Here is a 19120-nt window from a genome sequence, read left to right on the forward strand (position 1 = left end):
GAGAACAGAACTAGAACTGGAAGCGAAGGTTCATCCTGTTATGCCTTGTTCCCATGGCACGGTTCAGCTCGACTCACTTTTGGTTCTAGGTTCTTTTCTGTGTTTAAGTTTCCACTGCAGGTCCCTCTGGTGTTTGCGGAATTTGTGACATCATCTTTGTGTCATTTTGTTAATTTCTGTTGTCGAATGGACTTTGTTTTGGAGTTTCCTCAAAGAGGAATGGTAAAAGACAGAATTATCCTAATTTAAAACTTGTGCCATTTGCTATATGTGTCCTCAAAAAGGCAAACCCATTTATGTCATGGTTTACTTTTTTATTTTTATTTTTTTTTAAATAGTAAGTAGCTACCTAAAATAAAATTATATGCTTTTTTGACATAAGCTATAAAACTAGAAAATAAACAGCTAAAAATTCAGTTCAATTAAATGATTAATTTCTTACTTGCTTTGATATTTTTGTCAGATATGCAGTGATGATTGCTAGGTAAAATTATATTGATGCTGTCCAATGACAAATTTTTGTGCCAGGAGTTCAAATAAACACAAGAAGTTTGTGCTCTAGAGAAAGGATCAACACTCAGTGAAAAACCTAAGCCCTACGATAAGCTAATATCGCAAGGCTTAACTATACAAACCAATGAGCAGTGATAACTAGCATGTTTTTGGGGTCATCGGGTGGGAACCTCCTTTCACCAGTGTTTCGTCTAGTTGGTCCCACGACACCTCCAGGAGGCTAGACAGTGATCTCTAGCGTCCCAGAGACACTCCCTTAATGCCAGGTCTCACTGCTCCCCACCCCGCACCAACCCAACAACCTCCTTTACCTTACTTACACATGGCTTTCTCAGCCCAAACAGCACTGCCACCTTCAACCAAACCCAGGCTCCGTACATGCGAGCTCCAGGTAGAAGCAGGGCTGATACTACCTTTCCTAGCACATTCACCATACTCTATTTCACACGCTGCATAGCATAACTACAATGTAAGCTAAAGTTAAAGGAGCTAAATGAACTTACAGGTAGTGATGTGACTTGCCGTGCTGAGGCTTCGAAGCATGTGTCGAGTAATCCAGGAAGTGTTTCCGCGATGCGCGTATCGAGGCTTGTGTGGTTTCAGACGAGTGACGTCATTGGTGACGTCTGAAGCCTCGCTGGCCGGCTGTACCATGTGACTGGTTCGGGAAGTGATTCAGATCTATATATACAAACCACTAAATGTAATAGCTTTTTTGTCCAGTAGGTGGCTTAGTAGAGCAAATGAAGCATCAAGAAGCTTTGCCCTTGAGTGAACCAATTTGATGAAAAGCTTCAGTGCTTCATAAAGCTTCATCTGCCCATCACTACTTACAGGATCAGCAAGCACACTCACCTTGCCGCATGGCCTCAAACAAAATGGATTCAAATAGGCCACTCCCACACTTAAATAACCTTCCTCTTCCTGGACTTCCTCCTTACTTACACATGGCTTTCTCAGCCCAAACAGCACTGCCATCTTCAACCAAACCCAGGCTCCGTACATGCGAGCTCCAGGTAGAAACAGGGCTGATACTACCTTTCCTAGCACATTCACCATACTCTATTTCACATGCTACATAGCATAACTACAATATAAGCTAAAGTTAAAGGAGCTAAATGAACTTACAGGATCAGCAAACACACTCACCTTGCTGCATGGCCTCAAACAAAATGGATTCAAATAGGCCACTCCCACACTTAAATACTTCCTCTTCCTGGATTTCCTCCTGAGAGGAAGTGGATCTCTCCACCTGATCTCAAGGAGTTATGTGCCCTGTTTAGTAGTTCCCCCTGCTGGCCCCCAACTGACATTATTTCTTCTCTTATAGATAAACTGGCTACATTTAATTGCTTCATCTGACATTTCCCTCACTGTCTTCCTCAAACTCTGTCCCCGCACTCCGAGTTCCCCCAGGAGCGAGACAGCTGATGCTGATCTTGCTATGAATCCCCTACACCCCACTTCCACTGGACAAATCCTAGTCTTCCATCCTCGCTGCTCAGCTTCTGCTCCTAAGTCTGCATATCTAAGCTTTTTTCTTTCATAGGCCTCTTCCACTGAGTCTTCCCAAGGAACTGTCAGCTCAATGAAATAAACTATCCATTGACTCACTGACCACAACACTAAGTCAGGCCTCTGCCTGGTACAAACTATTTCCTGGGGAACAACAAACTTTCCCCCTAAATCTACTTGCATTTCCCAATCACAAGCACCTTCTAGGCGGCTACATCCTTGCCTCCTCACTAACTTATCTCTTCTGTGTTTCTCTCCCTCACGGACAAACTGAATTACCAAACTCCTATCCTTAACACCTTCTGAATTCACCTGTCTTTGTTTCCCTTTGATGCCTGCAGCTAAACATTTCAACACCTGGTTATGTCGCCATGTATATTGGCCTTGTGATAAGCTAACTTTACAGCCTGACAAAATATGCTTTAAGGTTGCAGTATGTGAACACAATGGGCATATATATATATATATATACTGACCACATACTGATATATATATATATATATACAGTACAGGCCAAAAGTTTGGACACACCTTCTCATTCAATGCGTTTTCTTTATTTTCATGACTATTTACATTGTAGATTCTCACTGAAGGCATCAAAACTATGAATGAACACATGTGGAGTTATGTACTTAACAAAAAAAGGTGAAATAACTGAAAACATGTTTTATATTCTAGTTTCTTCAAAATAGCCACCCTTTGCTCTGATTACTGCTTTGCACACTCTTGGCATTCTCTCCATGAGCTTCAAGAGGTAGTCACCTGAAATGGTTTTCCAACAGTCCTGAAGGAGTTCCCAGAGGTGTTTAGCACTTGTTGGCCCCTTTGCCTTCACTCTGCGGTCCAGCTCACCCCAAACCATCTCGATTGGGTTCAGGTCCGGTGACTGTGGAGGCCAGGTCATCTGCCGCAGCACTCCATCACTCTCCTTCTTGGTCAAATAGCCCTTACACAGCCTGGAGGTGTGTTTGGGGTCATTGTCCTGTTGAAAAATAAATGATCGTCCAACTAAACGCAAACCGGATGGGATGGCATGTCGCTGCAGGATGCTGTGGTAGCCATGCTGGTTCAGTGTGCCTTCAATTTTGAATAAATCCCCAACAGTGTCACCAGCAAAACACCCCCACACCATCACACCTCCTCCTCCATGCTTCATAGTGGGAACCAGGCATGTGGAATCCATCCGTTCACCTTTTCTGCGTCTCACAAAGACACGGCGGTTGGAACCAAAGATCTCAAATTTGGACTCATCAGACCAAAGCACAGATTTCCACTGGTCTAATGTCCATTCCTTGTGTTTCTTGGCCCAAACAAATCTCTTCTGCTTGTTGCCTCTCCTTAGCAGTGGTTTCCTAGCAGCTATTTGACCATGAAGGCCTGATTCGCGCAGTCTCCTCTTAACAGTTGTTCTAGAGATGGGTCTGCTGCTAGAACTCTGTGTGGCATTCATCTGGTCTCTGATCTGAGCTGCTGTTAACTTGTGATTTCTGAGGCTGGTGACTCGGATGAACTTATCCTCAGAAGCAGAGGTGACTCTTGGTCTTCCTTTCCTGGGTCGGTCCTCATGTGTGCCAGTTTCGTTGTAGCGCTTGATGGTTTTTGCGACTCCACTTGGGGACACATTTAAAGTTTTTGCAATTTTCCGGACTGACTGACCTTCATTTCTTAAAGTAATGACGGCCACTCGTTTTTCTTTAGTTAGCTGATTGGTTCTTGCCATAATATGAATTTTAACAGTTGTCCAATAGGGCTGTCGGCTGTGTATTAACCTGACTTCTGCACAACACAACTGATGGTCCCAACCCCATTGATAAAGCAAGAAATTCCACTAATTAACCCTGATAAGGCACACCTGTGAAGTGGAAACCATTTCAGGTGACTACCTCTTGAAGCTCATCGAGAGAATGCCAAGAGTGTGCAAAGCAGTAATCAGAGCAAGAGAGAAGGTGTGTCCAAACTTTTGCCCTGTACTGTATATATATTTATATATATATATATATATATAGTTACAATGGGCCCTAGTGCACACTATCGTGCATATATAGTCCATATGGACTATATATGCACGATAGTGTGCACTAGGGCCCATTGTAACTTATAACACTGCTTTCATCCAAATGCACATGGAAGAAGTTTGCCGATAGGGCAAGCTCAACTTTCTGGCTGAAGTCTACTCATCTTAACCCAAACCACAATATTTTACCCTAACCTTAACCAAGAAATACCTTTCTGGCAGAAAGCCCGACTGCACTTTGTCGTAGTGTATAGTGTACAGTATAGTTTTTGCGAGCTGCCATTTTTAAAAATCTGGGTAGAGTGACTAAAAGAGTTGTGGTCTGTATTTATGGTAGCTTGGATGTTTAAAATTAGCGGGCTTTTGCAGCATGTGCCATCTTGCCTAAGTGATGATTCTAGTGACAATTCCCTCTGACCAGTCTGCAGTGTAACAGCACCTAATTGTAAGTGTAACACCTTATTGGCTCAGCTGGCTTGAAACCTCAACCGAAGTGGTCCTTGAAAAAGTACCTGTCACTACCCCAACCTGTTTTCATTCTGACCTTGTCAAATGCCGCTGCTTTGTCAGTGATCTGGGCGTTAGATACTGATGCAAAAAAGTACCTTTTACGGTGGTATAATACGGCGGCAGTTGTTGACGCAGTGGCACCAACTGAAGTCATCAAATAGCAGTGCTATGTCAGTGGACGTCTAAAAGCCAAAAACCGCAGTTCCTCTAATGGCCACTTGAGGCTGGGTCTGAAAGCCAATCTCCATCATAGACTGTAAAAATAATGGACGCAACCAGTGGATTGCCCACTCTGGGTTGGGAGAGAGTTGCTGCCTCAAGTGAGGGAGTTTAAGTATCTCAGGGTCTTGTTCACGAGTGGGGGTAGAACGGAGCGTGAGATGGAACGGCGGTTTGGTGCGCCATCTGCAGTGATGTGGGCACTGTGCCAGACCGTTGTGAGTGAGTTTCCTCTGTGGGGTGGCTGGGCTCAGCTTTAGAGACAGGGTGAAGAGCTTGGACATCCAGAGGGAGCTCGGAGTAGAGGTGCTTCTCTTTCACATCAAAAGGGGTCAGTTAAGGTGGTTCAGGCATCTGATTAGGATGCCTCCTGAACGCCTCCTGTTAGAGGTATTCTGGGCATGTACTGCTGGTAGGGGGTCCTGGGATAGACCCAGAACACGCTGGAGGGATTCCATATCTCAACTGTTGGATGGATGGATGGACTACCGTGACATCACCCATTGGTTTGTGATCTCCCATTTTGAGGCCTCAAGTTCGGCCTTTTTAGCTGTCACCATCTTGGGTTTTTGGAGCCAGAGATGACCAAATCTGGGCGAGAGGGTGGATCTGACTGAGGTCAACGAAACTATAAGCAGACAGCCAGTCACTCAAAGCAGCCTGCCCTTAATCATGTGTAACTTTAAGCCATAATAAAATGTAAATAGGTGAGTTATATAAAAATTCACCCCCCATAGAGTTGTCATGAAGGGGTAAGTGCCATCCCTTTATTTCTAGTGCCATGTGTTGTGACCCTCCAACACTGCAGCTCCAATTGTGCTGTGCATAGCTCCCTGTGACCCCTGTGTCCAGCTTTCTCTGAAAAGCCTTGACACCTGGTTAATGGAGCCGGAGGTCATTAAGGAACTGGAAGCAGATGGCCAGTGTCTCCAGGTTGCTTAAAACCCACCCTGTGGTCGTCTTTGATGGACTTCTTCTTCCTGGTGAAGTCATGTTGTGTTTGAAGTTCTTTTGCTTTTCTGCAGTTCATTTTTGCATCATTCTGGCTTTCTGTCAACATCCTCTGTCAGCTTCAAAATCATTGCATTTGTTGAAATGTAACTGATGCTTTATTATGTTATTACAATAATACAATTAAACATGCAGTATACATAATGTTTATTTTGTCATGTACACTAATTTCAATACAGCACATTTACTTTTACGGAGGATAGAAAATAAATAAACTGTCAATAACTAAAGACAGTAAAAATATTATTAAACGTTGAAATAAACAGATGGTCTAAATTTTGATTTTGGTTTATTTCATATTTTATTTTTATATTTTACTTTAATTTATTTCTGTATTTCTGCATCTTTTGTATTTCCACATTTCTGCATTAATTTATTTCTGCACGTCTTCATTAATTATCTCTGTGTCTGTAGTTTAATGATGTGGGTGGTGCTAACCTCACTTGAAAGCAGGACTGATCAGCTGGGCAAGTTCTGGAAACCAATCCTGCTTCACAGAGATGTAATTACAACCTACTACCTTATTATCATACACACAGAAGTCGCCTTGTGGTGACACAGTAACTTCAGTCTGACGCAAATGACAGGGAATGTAATTCAGTTTAAAATGTTTAGTGAAAAGTTAAAATTACACTGAGTCACACGGTAGAAATACAGGGTGCTCCTGTGCTTAATGCAGCTCTCTGCTCAACTAACCTGCACATAAATTATGAAATTAAAGGGAGCAACATTCTCAAAATTCAACATAGCCTACATGCATTTTGTCTTTTTACATTTTTATACATTACCTATATTTTATACAATGTCTGGAAATTATTTTTGCATGATATTTAAATGTACTTATATCCACACACTGTGGCTCTTACAAGCCGGAATAAAGAAATGCGGAAACCCATGAATAAATAACTGTAAATGTAGGCCTAAAGAAATGTAGAGATAAAGTGAAGACACTTTTTCTTACATCCTGACTGAACACCAACACTTTATTTATGTACTTGTTATTTTATTTCAGCATTTAGTTATAAACATATTGTTTTATTTATTAACTGAAGTATGTATTTATTGTTGTATTTATCTCAGAAGTTTTTGCCCACTACATGTGTGCGACCACAGAGCTGTGAACAATGGGACTGTGTTTGCCTTCTGGCAGGTCAAGTGGACACCTAACAGCTAGTTAGCTGTCCATATGGGCCAAGCGTCTATGTTGACTTACAGACTGACCCAGATTATCTTTGCTGGAGGATTAGAGCAATGTCCCTGAGGAGGAGGAAGAGGAGGACGTCCCGTATGGGCAGTATTTGTGTTGTAAAGCTCCTGCAACTTTTCAGGTAACATTTTTTTTACTGTCTCCTAGCTGGTTTTACAACAGGGGTGTATGTTCCTAATAATTGTGGTGTCATGTCAGTGGACTGTAGGCTAGCTGCTAATGCTAGGTGTACATTAGCCCTGTCTGCTAGATATACAGTAGATGTTCAGGTTTTCCAGGGGCATTTTTCTAAAGGTTTAGTCAAAATGTCAATTAAAGAAAAAGAAAGAAAACAGTAGCTGCCACAGCTGCAGCAGCAGGCAGCAGAAGACTGACTGTCCTTCAAAGTTTACAAATTGCCATGGCAACAGGTCCCGCTCTGTGATAAATTATGACGTTAGCTGTGCCATGTGGTAAGGCTGATTATAATCACTGCATTTTAATTGGTTTGCTGTTGGCATTATTTTACCACAAGGCAGTTAACCAACTATTGTTACTGAAGGAGCAATCTGGCTAATATTGTATCTCAGAGAATTTCAGTGGCAATTTTTAGGTAGCTGTACCTGAATGTCATCAACCTGAACAGGGCTTCACAGCAGTGCTGTGCTAGCAATGTTATGTCATGCAACCATATTGTGGTTTGTTTGTTTTAGACGTGCAAGAAAATAGATAAATCAATAATGAAACTATTTCTGAGCTGCACCTTTAAACAACAGTGAAAAGTCCCATCAATATACAGCAGCATTTTGCAGCTAAGGTTTACAACTAACCATTTATCAAGTAATGTCTTAAGCAATGCTGTTTGGTTGTGTAGAGTTCTACAGCACCTCTACTCTTATTCTTTGTGCTTGGTATGGAACATGATATATCATTGTCTTTTCTCAACAGAACACATTTCCCCTGCTGACTACAATGCCTTCCACAAAGAGCTCTAATCACTGGACGTTATCAGAGTTCATTGGGCAGCGGAGGCTTTTAGGACTTGGAGCTCTGCTGGCATGGCTCGTCCTCTTTCATCTCCTTGTGAACGTCTGGCTCCTCTGCGTCTTCACCAGTCTCTTGGTGGTTCTGGGGGGTTGGCTTGGGTCCCGTGCCTTACTGGACGCAAACAGCCTTCTCCACTTGGAGCACTTTTTGCCTCTTGGCAAAGTTAACCCACCCCTGAATTCACCTGAACATGAGTGGAGGTTGAACCACGAGATCAACAGTGTTGTCCACAAAGCAGTGCGTGATTTTGTGTCCTCGTGGTATCGCACTCTACTGCCAGGGGTGGAGGGGGAGTTTGAACGTGCGGTGTGTGATTCGATGCTGGAGTCAGTGATGGAGCTGAAGGAGCGTGCACGGCGAGTGGACAGAAAAGCACTGGTTCAACGGCTGCTAGAGCTGTACGGCTGTCACCTGCAGAGCTACATGACTGCAAGACAGATACAGTCGACACAAAAGGAGAGAATCAGCCTCTGGCAGCTGTACAGTGAAGTAGATGCCCCTCATCCAGCTGTGAGCAATGCAGTCGCTGAGCTCAGCTACTCAAGAGCTCTGGTAAACCTCGTCTTACATGTGCTTGTTCCATACCCTCAGATGGAAACCAGGACAGGAGGCTACATGGTTACAGAACTCATCACCTGCAACGTGCTGTTGCCGCTTATAAGCAGGGTGTCTGATCCCGACTGGCTCAACCAGACCATTGTAGACATAATCACCAGGTCCAGAGAACCACAGGAAATCAGTGTGGATGAACTCCCAGCTGCAGCCTCACTATATGGATGTCAGATCCTGCAGGAGTCCTGGACCACCTGCAGGTCCCTGTCTTCTTCTGATCACCCTACCAGCAGAAGCACCTCTGACCTTGATGATCTGCAGAGCCAGAAAACCATGTGTGAGAGGGATTCCTCACAGAGCAGCATGGTTAGCCTGACGTCTGCTGGGAAAGTAGAAGGCTGTGACGCAGGTTTGCTCACACCTTGCAAAGTGAACTGCTGTGCATTCCCGTCTGGCCACTACTCCCACTCATCAGAGCCCAAAATAATTTCACTTGACTCTCTAATTCCATCAGACTCTGAAGACGACCTGACAGGAGGCTTTTGCGAATGTGGTCCTCCAACAAACTTCTGCAATGTCATGAATTTAAAGGGTGATGAGGCGTTCGGCTGCTTTGGTCCTTTGAAAAATCTTGGGCCAAAGGTTGTGGTGCCTGAGGACTCCCAGTGGCCAGCAGGTATGGCCCAAGAGAAATCCCCAACGTGTTCACCAAGAAGAGTTTGTCTAACCTCATGCAACTTTGATACCTCCAGTAACCAAGCTACACCTGTCAACATCCAGAATGTGCAAATTTCTGGCACTGTCACTGGGAAGGAGCAGCGTGGCACAGGCACACATCCCTATACTCTCTACACTGTAAAGGTACTGCCACTTCCTACTTTCTTATGTTTAATATCAATTACCACACACTGACCTCCACTTTCTGTTTTACAGTTTGAGACGATGGCTGAAAACGGCGGAACTCTGCAACCTGTGTCCTGTCACACTGTCAACCGGAGATACAGCGAGTTCCTCAACTTGCAAACACGTTTGGAGGAGAGGCCTGAAGTCAAGAAAGTAATCAAGAGTAAGAAATGATCATCCCCTTTAATTGACCATTGAACTGCATACCAACACAGATGCATTATTGAAAATCAATGTGATGGATTTTCAGATGTCAAAGGCCCAAAGAAAATGTTCCCTGACCTTTCGTTTGGCAGTGCAGACAGCGACAAGGTTGAAGCCCGTAAAAACCAACTGGATACGTTCCTTAAAGTAAGTACAAGATCATAACTTCAGTTCAGTCAGGACTACTTTAGTCATGGAAAACTTTATTTCCATTTGCAGTATTATATTTGCTGGTACGGCTCTATTCTGGGGCCTCTGCCTTTCTTCTTGGGCCTATATAGAAAACCTGATGTGGAGTCTGTAATTTGATTGATTTTTGTCCTTCTCTAGCAATTAAGCAGCATTCCTGAAACATCAAACAATGAAGACATGCAGGAGTTCCTGGCTCTTAACTCTGATGTTTGTACATATTTTGGAAGACGGCCTTTTGTCAAGTCAAGAATTGATAAGGTGAGAAAGAATCTTCCTACTGTAGATTTTTTGAGGACGCTGATAAAATTGATTGATAGAATAAGATCAAAACGTGTCCATGTGGTAAAATCATAGACGTAGAGAAAAAGATTGTTTCACAACTATTTTTCGTTTATTTACTTTCTGTAATTGCTTATCATGCTGGGGGTCGCTGGGGGGCTTGAGCCTTTTCCAGCTGACATTGGGCGAGAGGCGGGGGACACCCTGGACAGGTCGCCACACTATCACTTCATCTGCATGTCTTTGGACTGTGGGAGGAAGCCGGAATACCTGGAGAAAATGACCTTGTCAAATTAAATTGAAACTCAAAGTAGCTCAAATCTATTGGCCCTGTTAGCCTGGTCTGATGATGATTTCAGCCAGTTGGTCTGTTCTGCCAACAATTTGTGTTTCAGGAAAAAAAAAAAAAAAAAAAAAAAAAAAAATCTTATCAGTATTGAGCCAAAGGTTAATGAAATATATTCACAGTCCCCAGACAATGAATCCTTTTGGTGACCTCCTGACTTTTCATTTGGGGTCATCATCACACAAAAAACTCTACAACACATAAAGATGAAAAACTATTCACGCTCACATTCACACCTAAGGGCAATTTTTAGAGTCAGCAATTAACCTGCATGTCTTTGGACTGTGGGAAGAAGCTGGAGTAGCCGGTGAAAACCCATACTTACAAGGGGGAGAACATGCAGACTCTGCACAGGGGGGCTCCCGTACCCTGGGGTTTGAACCAGGATCACTCTTGCTATGAGGCGACAGCGCTAACCATTGCGTCACTGTGCCACCACCTTTTTTAATTATGTTTTGTACTGAGTTTCATGATGACCCGATCAAGACCACAGGCCAAAACACATTGGTCTTTAAAGATATTTGTTTTATGTACTTCAAGTGTTTTGAGATAAATCTAATCAGAGAGTCTAAAGGTAACAGATTTTGCCTTCCAGGGTCTCTAAAGCTTGCTAATAAACACTATAGATTCAATGAAAAGTGCGAGCTACTTTAGGGGAATATAATAATCTCTTGTCTTCTCCACCTTGATTGCCATTAAAGATGGTGGAAAATGCTTTAGACACCTTGAAGACGGCTTTCCCTCATCCTGAGCCCCTCAGTCCGACGGAGGACCTTGAGGGAGATGCTGATGGAAGAACAATGGACAGCAGAAAGTACAGGTGAGTGCTCTGTAGCAGGCCAGTGCCTTTGTTCCCTAAATGTCTGCCATGTGACTTCTTGACAACAAAACAGTGTCCACTTGTGACCCCGAATGACAAGTTGTGACTAGATCAACCAAAAAGCACTTTCCCCTCATAGACTGAGTCGCTTGAAACAAATCTCAGAGGCTTTAAGAGATAAACATTATACAGGAGTTTACAAGGAAGAGCAAAGGCTAGAGAACATTTTGATACAGATCTGTTTTATTTTGTGTAGCAGGAATGTTGATCTTTGTGTCTTATTGATTTACAATGTTCATTTTATGACCTCTAATCCATGGGTCTGTCTCACAGAGAGGATAATCAAATAAAACAAACAGTGCAATTCAATTAAAAAATTACAACACTTAGAAACACATTGAATGATCTTGTTCCTCCGGTATTCTTGTGAATTTTTGAGTGTTTTGTTTCTGGATTTCAGGAGGCTTATGTTCCCAAGCAAAGTTTCCCCATCTCTTAATATACCTGACATACACCCTAAAGTGACCTACTGCTTCAGTGAAGGCAGCTCTGTAAGTTACCATGCTGTATTTACCGTGTCCGACTGACAAATGTGTGTCTTAAACTGGACGCAGCTGACATTTTTGCTCTGCTAATCATAGGTCCTCAATGGCATGTCACTGTCTAGCCTGGAGGGCTTTGTCAAACAGCAGGAAAGACGTTTATGTGAGTCGAATGGGAAGGAGACAGCCAAGCAGAGCTGTGAGCAGCCTGGCAAAGACAAGAAGACTTCAGGGAAAAGTCACGGGACAGGTTGAGATTTACACAAAAGTCTTGTCTCATACCCAGTGTTGGGAGGGTTACTTTGAAAACATATTTTACTACAGATTACTGAGTACATGCCCTGAAATGTAATTAGTAACATATTTCACTAGATTACTCAAAGTAAGTAACATATTCTTAATACTTGCGATTATGTTTGGAGTACTTCAAAATCATTTTGCTGAACTCATTTGTCTGGGTCTTATATTTTCGTGCCAAAATAACATGACAGTGTCCTGGCTGTCCATCTCCTCTGCCAGTGTCTTGTCGTGGATATGCTGCACACACTTTTTAAAGGATCTGTTTAGGGCACAGGTGTCAAACTCATTTTAATTCATGGACTGCATACAGTCCAATTTGATTGCAGGTGGGTCAGACCAGTAAAACCATTGCATCATATCCTATAAATAACAAACACCTCCAATTTTTTTTATCTTTCTTTTGTTTAAAGAAGTGATTTTAAAAACACTCATCCTTCCACAAAACAGATGACAAACAACTTGTGATGTCTTCAGAAAAGAATAAATGCAGTTTCACAGTATTTCTCAGTTCTCCCACATTCAGTCAGATGACTACTCACTGTCATTACATGTGCATTTTTCTGTACATTTCCACTATTGTGTAGTAATCCTGACATCACACAAAACTAAAAATCTGAAGATGTATGTTCTGGTGAGGGTGGAAAAGCCTCTGAAGCAGAATTTTACATAACAAAACTCTCAGTATTTAACTTGCTCCTGAAACCTGGCACCTCTTAGCCTTCACAAGTGCATCAAGTGCGCATAGGTGGGCTTGAACCCACTGATGGACCAGTTCTGGGCCCCAGGCCCTATGTTTGACACCCCTGCTTTATGGGATATGCATGTGTCTTAACACCAAGCTAGCTTTACTCTCTGTCCACAATGAATCTGTAAAAAATGTGCTTCTTTGTCATCATGTAAACAAACAATGTAGGCTACCTGTCAGCTGTGTACTCAGCTGGAGACAGGAGCGCTTAAAAGAGGAGAGAATGCTTTCTATCTTTCTACATTTGTACTTTTTAAACAGAAAACACACATTTTATATTATAAAATTAACTGGAAATGATATACAGTATAGTTAACAGCAGGTAGATTGTTTTTAGTGATGGCCATTTACTAGAAACTTTCAGCTCCCTGGCACTCTTCCTCCAGCCAACTGACACCTTATTGAGGTGTTTTTCAAAGAGAGCAAAAGGAATAACTAACTTGAGGTCCCTCTCACCCTTAAAGACGTAAAATGGTTGAATCTGTCTCAGCACTAGGATTCATCTCTAAGCAAAAAAAGAGCAGAGTTCGTGACTTTTATGCTGCTGGAGCACTGATATACACTCATGTCTTTTCCCAAGAAATGAAATCAAAAAAAAAGAAAAGAAAGAAAAAGAGAAAGAAAGAGAGAGAGGTTTTTTGAGTTTTTAAACAAAATTATTCTTCATTTACAATAGTTTGCAACAAAGACAAACACAGACTAGAATACAGATCAAAAATAAATAAATAAAATAAATAAGTTCACTTTGATTAAAGCAACACATAACAAAAGTGATTTCCAAGTCTTTTAAAGAGAAAAGCAAGCCTTCATAATCCCATACGTCTCAAAAAGCATCCAAATCCTCCATCTGACATATTATTTATATTCTAATAGTACTCGTGCTCTAAGTAGACTCTTGAAAGCAAGTAAAGAATCACATCTCTGCCCTCTTTCCATTTTCTGTTTCCTACTTAAGATCAGATAAGATACATCTTTATCTTGATCCCACAATTGGGAAATTCCAGAAAGGTGCAAGTCGGAGTCAAACACATGACCACTGCAGCGATGCATCACCTCTGTTCTGTGGGGCGCCAGCACTATCCACTATACGCTACTGACTTAAAGATTTTTTTTTTTTTTTAAGATATTTTTTGGGGCATTTTTAGCCTTTAATGGACAGGACAGACAAGCATGAGGGGGGGAGAGAGAGGGGGAGTGACATGCAGCAAATGGCCACAGGCCGCTGGAGTCGAACCCCGGCTGCTGCGGAAACAGCCTTGTGCATGGGGCGCTTGCTCTTCCACCAAGCCACAGACTCCCCCCGACTTAAATAAATTGCCAACTTTGCTTGACACAAAAGAAAGTTCAACAGTCCATCGAGAGAGAAAGAAAGAAAGAGAGGAAGAAAGAAAACTGACTGTAAAAATAAAAAGGTGTGTGAGAGAGACAGGGATCAAGAGAGGAAGGGCGAGGGCCTGCAGTGACTGCATATGCATAGGGTCCAGAAGATGGTGCTGATAGTGTGTGACTAAAAACTCACATTGTTTTTAGATTTGAGTTCAGAATGTAGTCTTTTAAAAGTAGTTTAAAGTCTTCTAATGTATGGTAGTTGGTTTTTTTCCCAATGTCAATACTAAGTGTCTCATTCTTGGCAGTGCTGCAGAATCACCATGCAGTAATGCAGCTTCACCACTTGGGTGCAGCAAAACTCCACTGTTAGTTTAGACATGCAGAATATTTCTAGTTGTCACTTTCCAACATTGATGTGCTTTTTCTGTATAGCATGTCTTATGTGTTTTGAGGTGTCCCATCGTTGTGTTGCTGTGACTTCACTGTGTTTGTTGCTGTGTGCTGCAGACACAGCTGTGGCAGATGTTGCTTTGAACATTTTGTGTCTGCTGATGAGGGACCAGTGGAGTTGGCTGTGCACTGAGAACATACAGAAGACCATCAGACTGCTCTTTGGCACCTTCATTGAGAGGTAGGAGTTTCCCTCAGTTCACTGCACATACAACTGTCACATGTAAGTAAGTCAGTGTGTGGCAGTTACACGCTCGCTGCAGCTGATCCTACTACTGACTGTAGACCTACTTTGCTTGCAGATGCCAGACTTGCACATATTATTTTTCCTTCATACAGCTGAACAGGCAGATGCATTTTCTATAATATGAGGCACTCAGAGGTTTGTGGCATGCGCCTGCTGCATGACCTTCTCTCAGATTGCCTTTCTTTCTGTAAATGCAATGTTTAAGCCTCACTTGGGCTCTAGAATTACCTCTGGACTTGTTTTTACCACACAGTCTGTGGGAACTGTGCTTATCTAATCTCCTGCTGTCATTAACTGATTATACAGGCCTCTATTTTTGGATATGACATATGCCTCTGGGAGTTTTAGGGTTCACTAAGCATGTCAGTAAAATGTTCATGCTCCTGCAGAGGTTTATACAGATTTAAAAATGCTTGTTTGTCTTGCTTTCCCCTGTGTGCATGTCTTTCATTCCCCGCTCACCACTCAAAGCATGTTTGCATGTACAGGATGTGCTTTTATTCCAACTTCTTTGTTCTATTCAGTGGCTGATATCTTGTCAAGAAAGCTTACGCATTAAACTACTGATTCTGTCCCAGATGGTTGGATGTAGGAGTTGCCCATCTTACCAGTGCCCCCTGCTGGGTGATTTACCTCCAAGTGCTGCAGGAAGCTGTATGGCCAGGCGGCACACTGCCTGCTCAACCTCGGCCAGAGCGGAGTGCCGCAGAAAGAGAGGAAACCAAGGAGCAGTGTCTGGACTGTTTAATGCAGCTGCTCCCAGGTATGAGACAGCTGTTAGATTCACTTTGTAGCTGGCTGATTTTTTTGGAGGCTCCTGAAGCTACGTTGTCCTTTGTGCCTGAACAGAGCTCATCACTGACATGCTGGGAAGTGAGAAGTACAGACTGAGCTTAGAGACCATGCTGGAGTCTTTACAGGACCACCAGATAAACAAGTGAGTCAACGAACAAACTGTTGAGTAAACACACATCTGAGTCTACCGTTTTACGACGACTGCATTCAGGAGCTCAGAAAGTGAATCAGAAATGTGTACAGCTGCAGTGTGAATTTCTCTGGTTATCATCTACAATCAGATGTGTGGACTAGAGTCACAAATTTGATGACATTAAACTCAATTAAACAAAATCAAAAGAGACCTGACTTGCAACTTGACTTGGACTTAAACACAAGTGACCCGTGACTTCACTTGGAGACTTGAGCCTTTTGACTTAACCTTCCCCTGAGCAACAAGAGTGCCATGACTGATGAGATCAGTTAATTTCTCTTAATTTCCTTAATCAGCCAACATTAACACTGTTCATTCCCAGCAAGTTGACACTTAATTCCCCAGATCCACTTTGTTGGAACCAATCTGTCAGCATCCAATCAAGTTGCAGGAGAGAGCCTCAAAGTGCTAATTTAATTTGGAGTTGGTGGTCAACAAAAAATGAAATGCAGTACGCAAAATGTGCAGATAGAAAATTACAGACAGAGACGCAACGACTTCCAACACACTGTAACAAATAAGTACATATGTTAAAAAGCATGAATGATTTGCTTTAGTTTAATATATTATTAGTCTGTTGTTAAAATGGCATTACATTTAGTGAAGAGTGAATTATGACTTGTTTGGGACTTGTAACTCAAAGTTTAGGACTTGAGACTTGACTTGGGACTCAAGTACAGTACAAAGACTTCAGACTCACTTGTGACTTTGAAAAGAGTTACTTGGTCCCACCTCTGTCTATAATACACTAAATTGTATAACTACAAGGGGTGTAACCAAGTGGCAACCTCAGAGGCTGAAAAATGAAGTCAACGTGGAAGTACCAAAAACTGCAGTTCCTCTAATGACCACTTGAGGCTGGCTCCAAAACAGACTCAATACCCACAAACCCCCATGTTGAAATGTCAAACTTCACAGAAAAAATAAATATGTTTGCAGCCTGGTATAAAAACAGTTTTGGTGTCTATAGGTAATTTCAACGTTAATGACAACTGTATAGGGGGTGATACACCAATACATTTTATTAAGGCACAAAGTTACGCATAAGGGCAGGCGGCTTTGAGTGACAGGCTATCTGCCAATTGTGTCCTCAGCTTCTCAGTCAGATACACTGCTCGCTCCTCCACAGTTTTTTTGGGCTCCAAAAAAAACAAAATAGCGATGGCCAAAATACCAAACCAAGGTCCATAAACCAATGGGTGACGTCACGGTGGCTACGTCCATTATTTATGCAGTCCATAGGTGTAATGAAAAGATACTATGCATATATGTCACAAAAATATCTGTATAGGTGTCTGTATTTGTAAGAACTTGTCTAATCTGCTTCATTTTTTGCATTAAATAGTTTTTCATTGTCATTTATACACTTCATACAACATATGTTGTGCTGCCAAAATAGTAACCACGTACCTGAATCCATCTAATTACAGAACACCATCTCTCTTTGTTAGTATAGAGGACAGCAACTCTGCCTGTCACATGTAACAGGTGTTCAATTCCCTGACGACGAGTATATGAAGTGTATTATTTTTTTATTTTACTTTTTATAGAAGGAGAGGTTTGTGGAAAAACACCACTCAAAATGGCACTGGGCCATACTGCATGATTTTCTTTAAAAACTGGAGGTTGTGTTTAAAATGTTAGGAGACCCAGATTCATGTTAAGTTTTCCTGAAGTGTCTGAAATGAGAACGCTACAACTGCATAATTAAAAAAAGTAGATTGTGCGTACCCTTTTGAGACGGTCCCTAACTCCTCAGCTTACCACGTTATATCAAGTCACGCACAGCCATATATCATTCAATAACAGATACATCTGCTCTATTTAACAATTTCATATTCCATATGATCCCTATAAGCATCTGAATTAATCACAGCTGATGTCATCCTGTCATTAACCCAGTTTGTGTGATTTTGCGCAGGCATCTGATCTACTGCATCTGTGATCTGCTGCTGGAGTTTCTGATCCCTGAGTCGTGCAACGAGGCCTTCCAGAGGTCTCTGCTGCAGAGCCTGGCCAAAGACGCAGAGAGAGACAATCTTCACACATGATCAGCACATGATAGCATGTACTTCACATGGATAATGTGCGGCACATGTGTATGAGGGTTATTTATAATGGCCCAGAGTCACTAGAGTCAGCAGGGCGATGGCACAGGATAGCAGCAGCCATTACCTGATTGGCCGGCGGTAACAGAGAGCTCATAAAACCTCCTTCCTCGTGACTTGCTGTGACATAAAGAGGAGAAAGACGAGGATTGTGTGAATATTTCTGAAACACCTAAAGGGGAAACATCAGAGGGAAACAGCTGATTGCACTCAACTACTGCTCTTATGTTCAATGTGCTTATGAAGGATCTACTGCAAACACTGCATTAATAAATAGACGAAACACGCACAGGGTCTGAAACTATTTCTTGTTTTTATAGATGCATTTATTTATTAATTCATTGAGATCTTGCTTTAAATGTTGCAAAAGCTCTCCATAGAGCCTGGAGAAATTGAAATAATGTTTATACATTTATTTATTATATAATGTATTGCATTGGCATTTGTGGTGATGTTTTAATATGTCCCAATATGCTTTTACCCGACTGTCCGTGGGAACTGTCTCAGAAAGAATAAATTAGTCAGGCCTCAATATTAAAAGCACTACATGTGAAAAAAAGATTTGACTCATGTTCTTTCAGTGATTCACCTAAAGTCCCAGACTGAAATCGCATCAATAAAAAGTGACTTAACATAAGTGAATGCAGACAGTGTTAGTCTTCCCATGATCTTTTGACCAGCCTTTGAAAAGTACTCGCTGCTTCCCAGACCATCTCTTTGATGAGGCTATAATAGTGCGGGAGATTAACACCTCACTGCCTGACTTATGAAACCATGGTGAAAGATGTTCCTTTTATATTTGACCTAAGTGGCAGATTAAGAAAAAAACGAGGAGCAAAAATCACCAGCGCCTATGAAGTGTTTCCATATGGCAACGTACCATAGCAACAGATGTATGAACAAACGTTCTCTTATTTATGTGCTTATTCAGTGTTTGCTCTCATTTTGTTAATACCTATTAATTTCAGGGATTCACCAATCTTTTCTTATTTTTGCCCTTAGGTAAGAGAAAATTTTCAGATGTACTTTTACTTCAGTATTTTAGCGTCATGCCACTGTCTACTTCTTCTTCACCACACCTCAGAGGGAAATATTGTACT

At 42.0% G+C, this 19120-nt stretch overlaps 1 protein-coding gene across 1 annotated transcript in view; it reads left to right on the forward strand.

The window, feature by feature from the left end:
• The window catches only part of snx19a (sorting nexin 19a), a 128779-nt gene extending 109959 nt beyond the window's left edge, over positions 1-18820 (forward strand). The window contains exons 6-18 of the mRNA XM_049592761.1: positions 6197-6284; positions 6933-7110; positions 7917-9428; positions 9501-9633; positions 9721-9821; positions 10005-10124; positions 11193-11311; positions 11772-11862; positions 11953-12103; positions 14735-14858; positions 15503-15687; positions 15774-15861; positions 17834-18820. Of these exons, the coding sequence (XP_049448718.1) occupies positions 7941-9428; positions 9501-9633; positions 9721-9821; positions 10005-10124; positions 11193-11311; positions 11772-11862; positions 11953-12103; positions 14735-14858; positions 15503-15687; positions 15774-15861; positions 17834-17963 (2730 nt within the window). The 5' untranslated portion in view covers positions 6197-6284; positions 6933-7110; positions 7917-7940 and the 3' untranslated portion in view covers positions 17964-18820. The remainder of the gene's footprint in view (positions 1-6196; positions 6285-6932; positions 7111-7916; positions 9429-9500; positions 9634-9720; positions 9822-10004; positions 10125-11192; positions 11312-11771; positions 11863-11952; positions 12104-14734; positions 14859-15502; positions 15688-15773; positions 15862-17833) is intronic.
• Positions 18821-19120: the final 300 nt, after the last annotated feature.

The sequence above is a fragment of the Epinephelus fuscoguttatus genome, linkage group LG12 (genome assembly GCF_011397635.1).
Source record: "Epinephelus fuscoguttatus linkage group LG12, E.fuscoguttatus.final_Chr_v1".
Lineage (NCBI taxonomy): Eukaryota > Metazoa > Chordata > Actinopteri > Perciformes > Serranidae > Epinephelus > Epinephelus fuscoguttatus.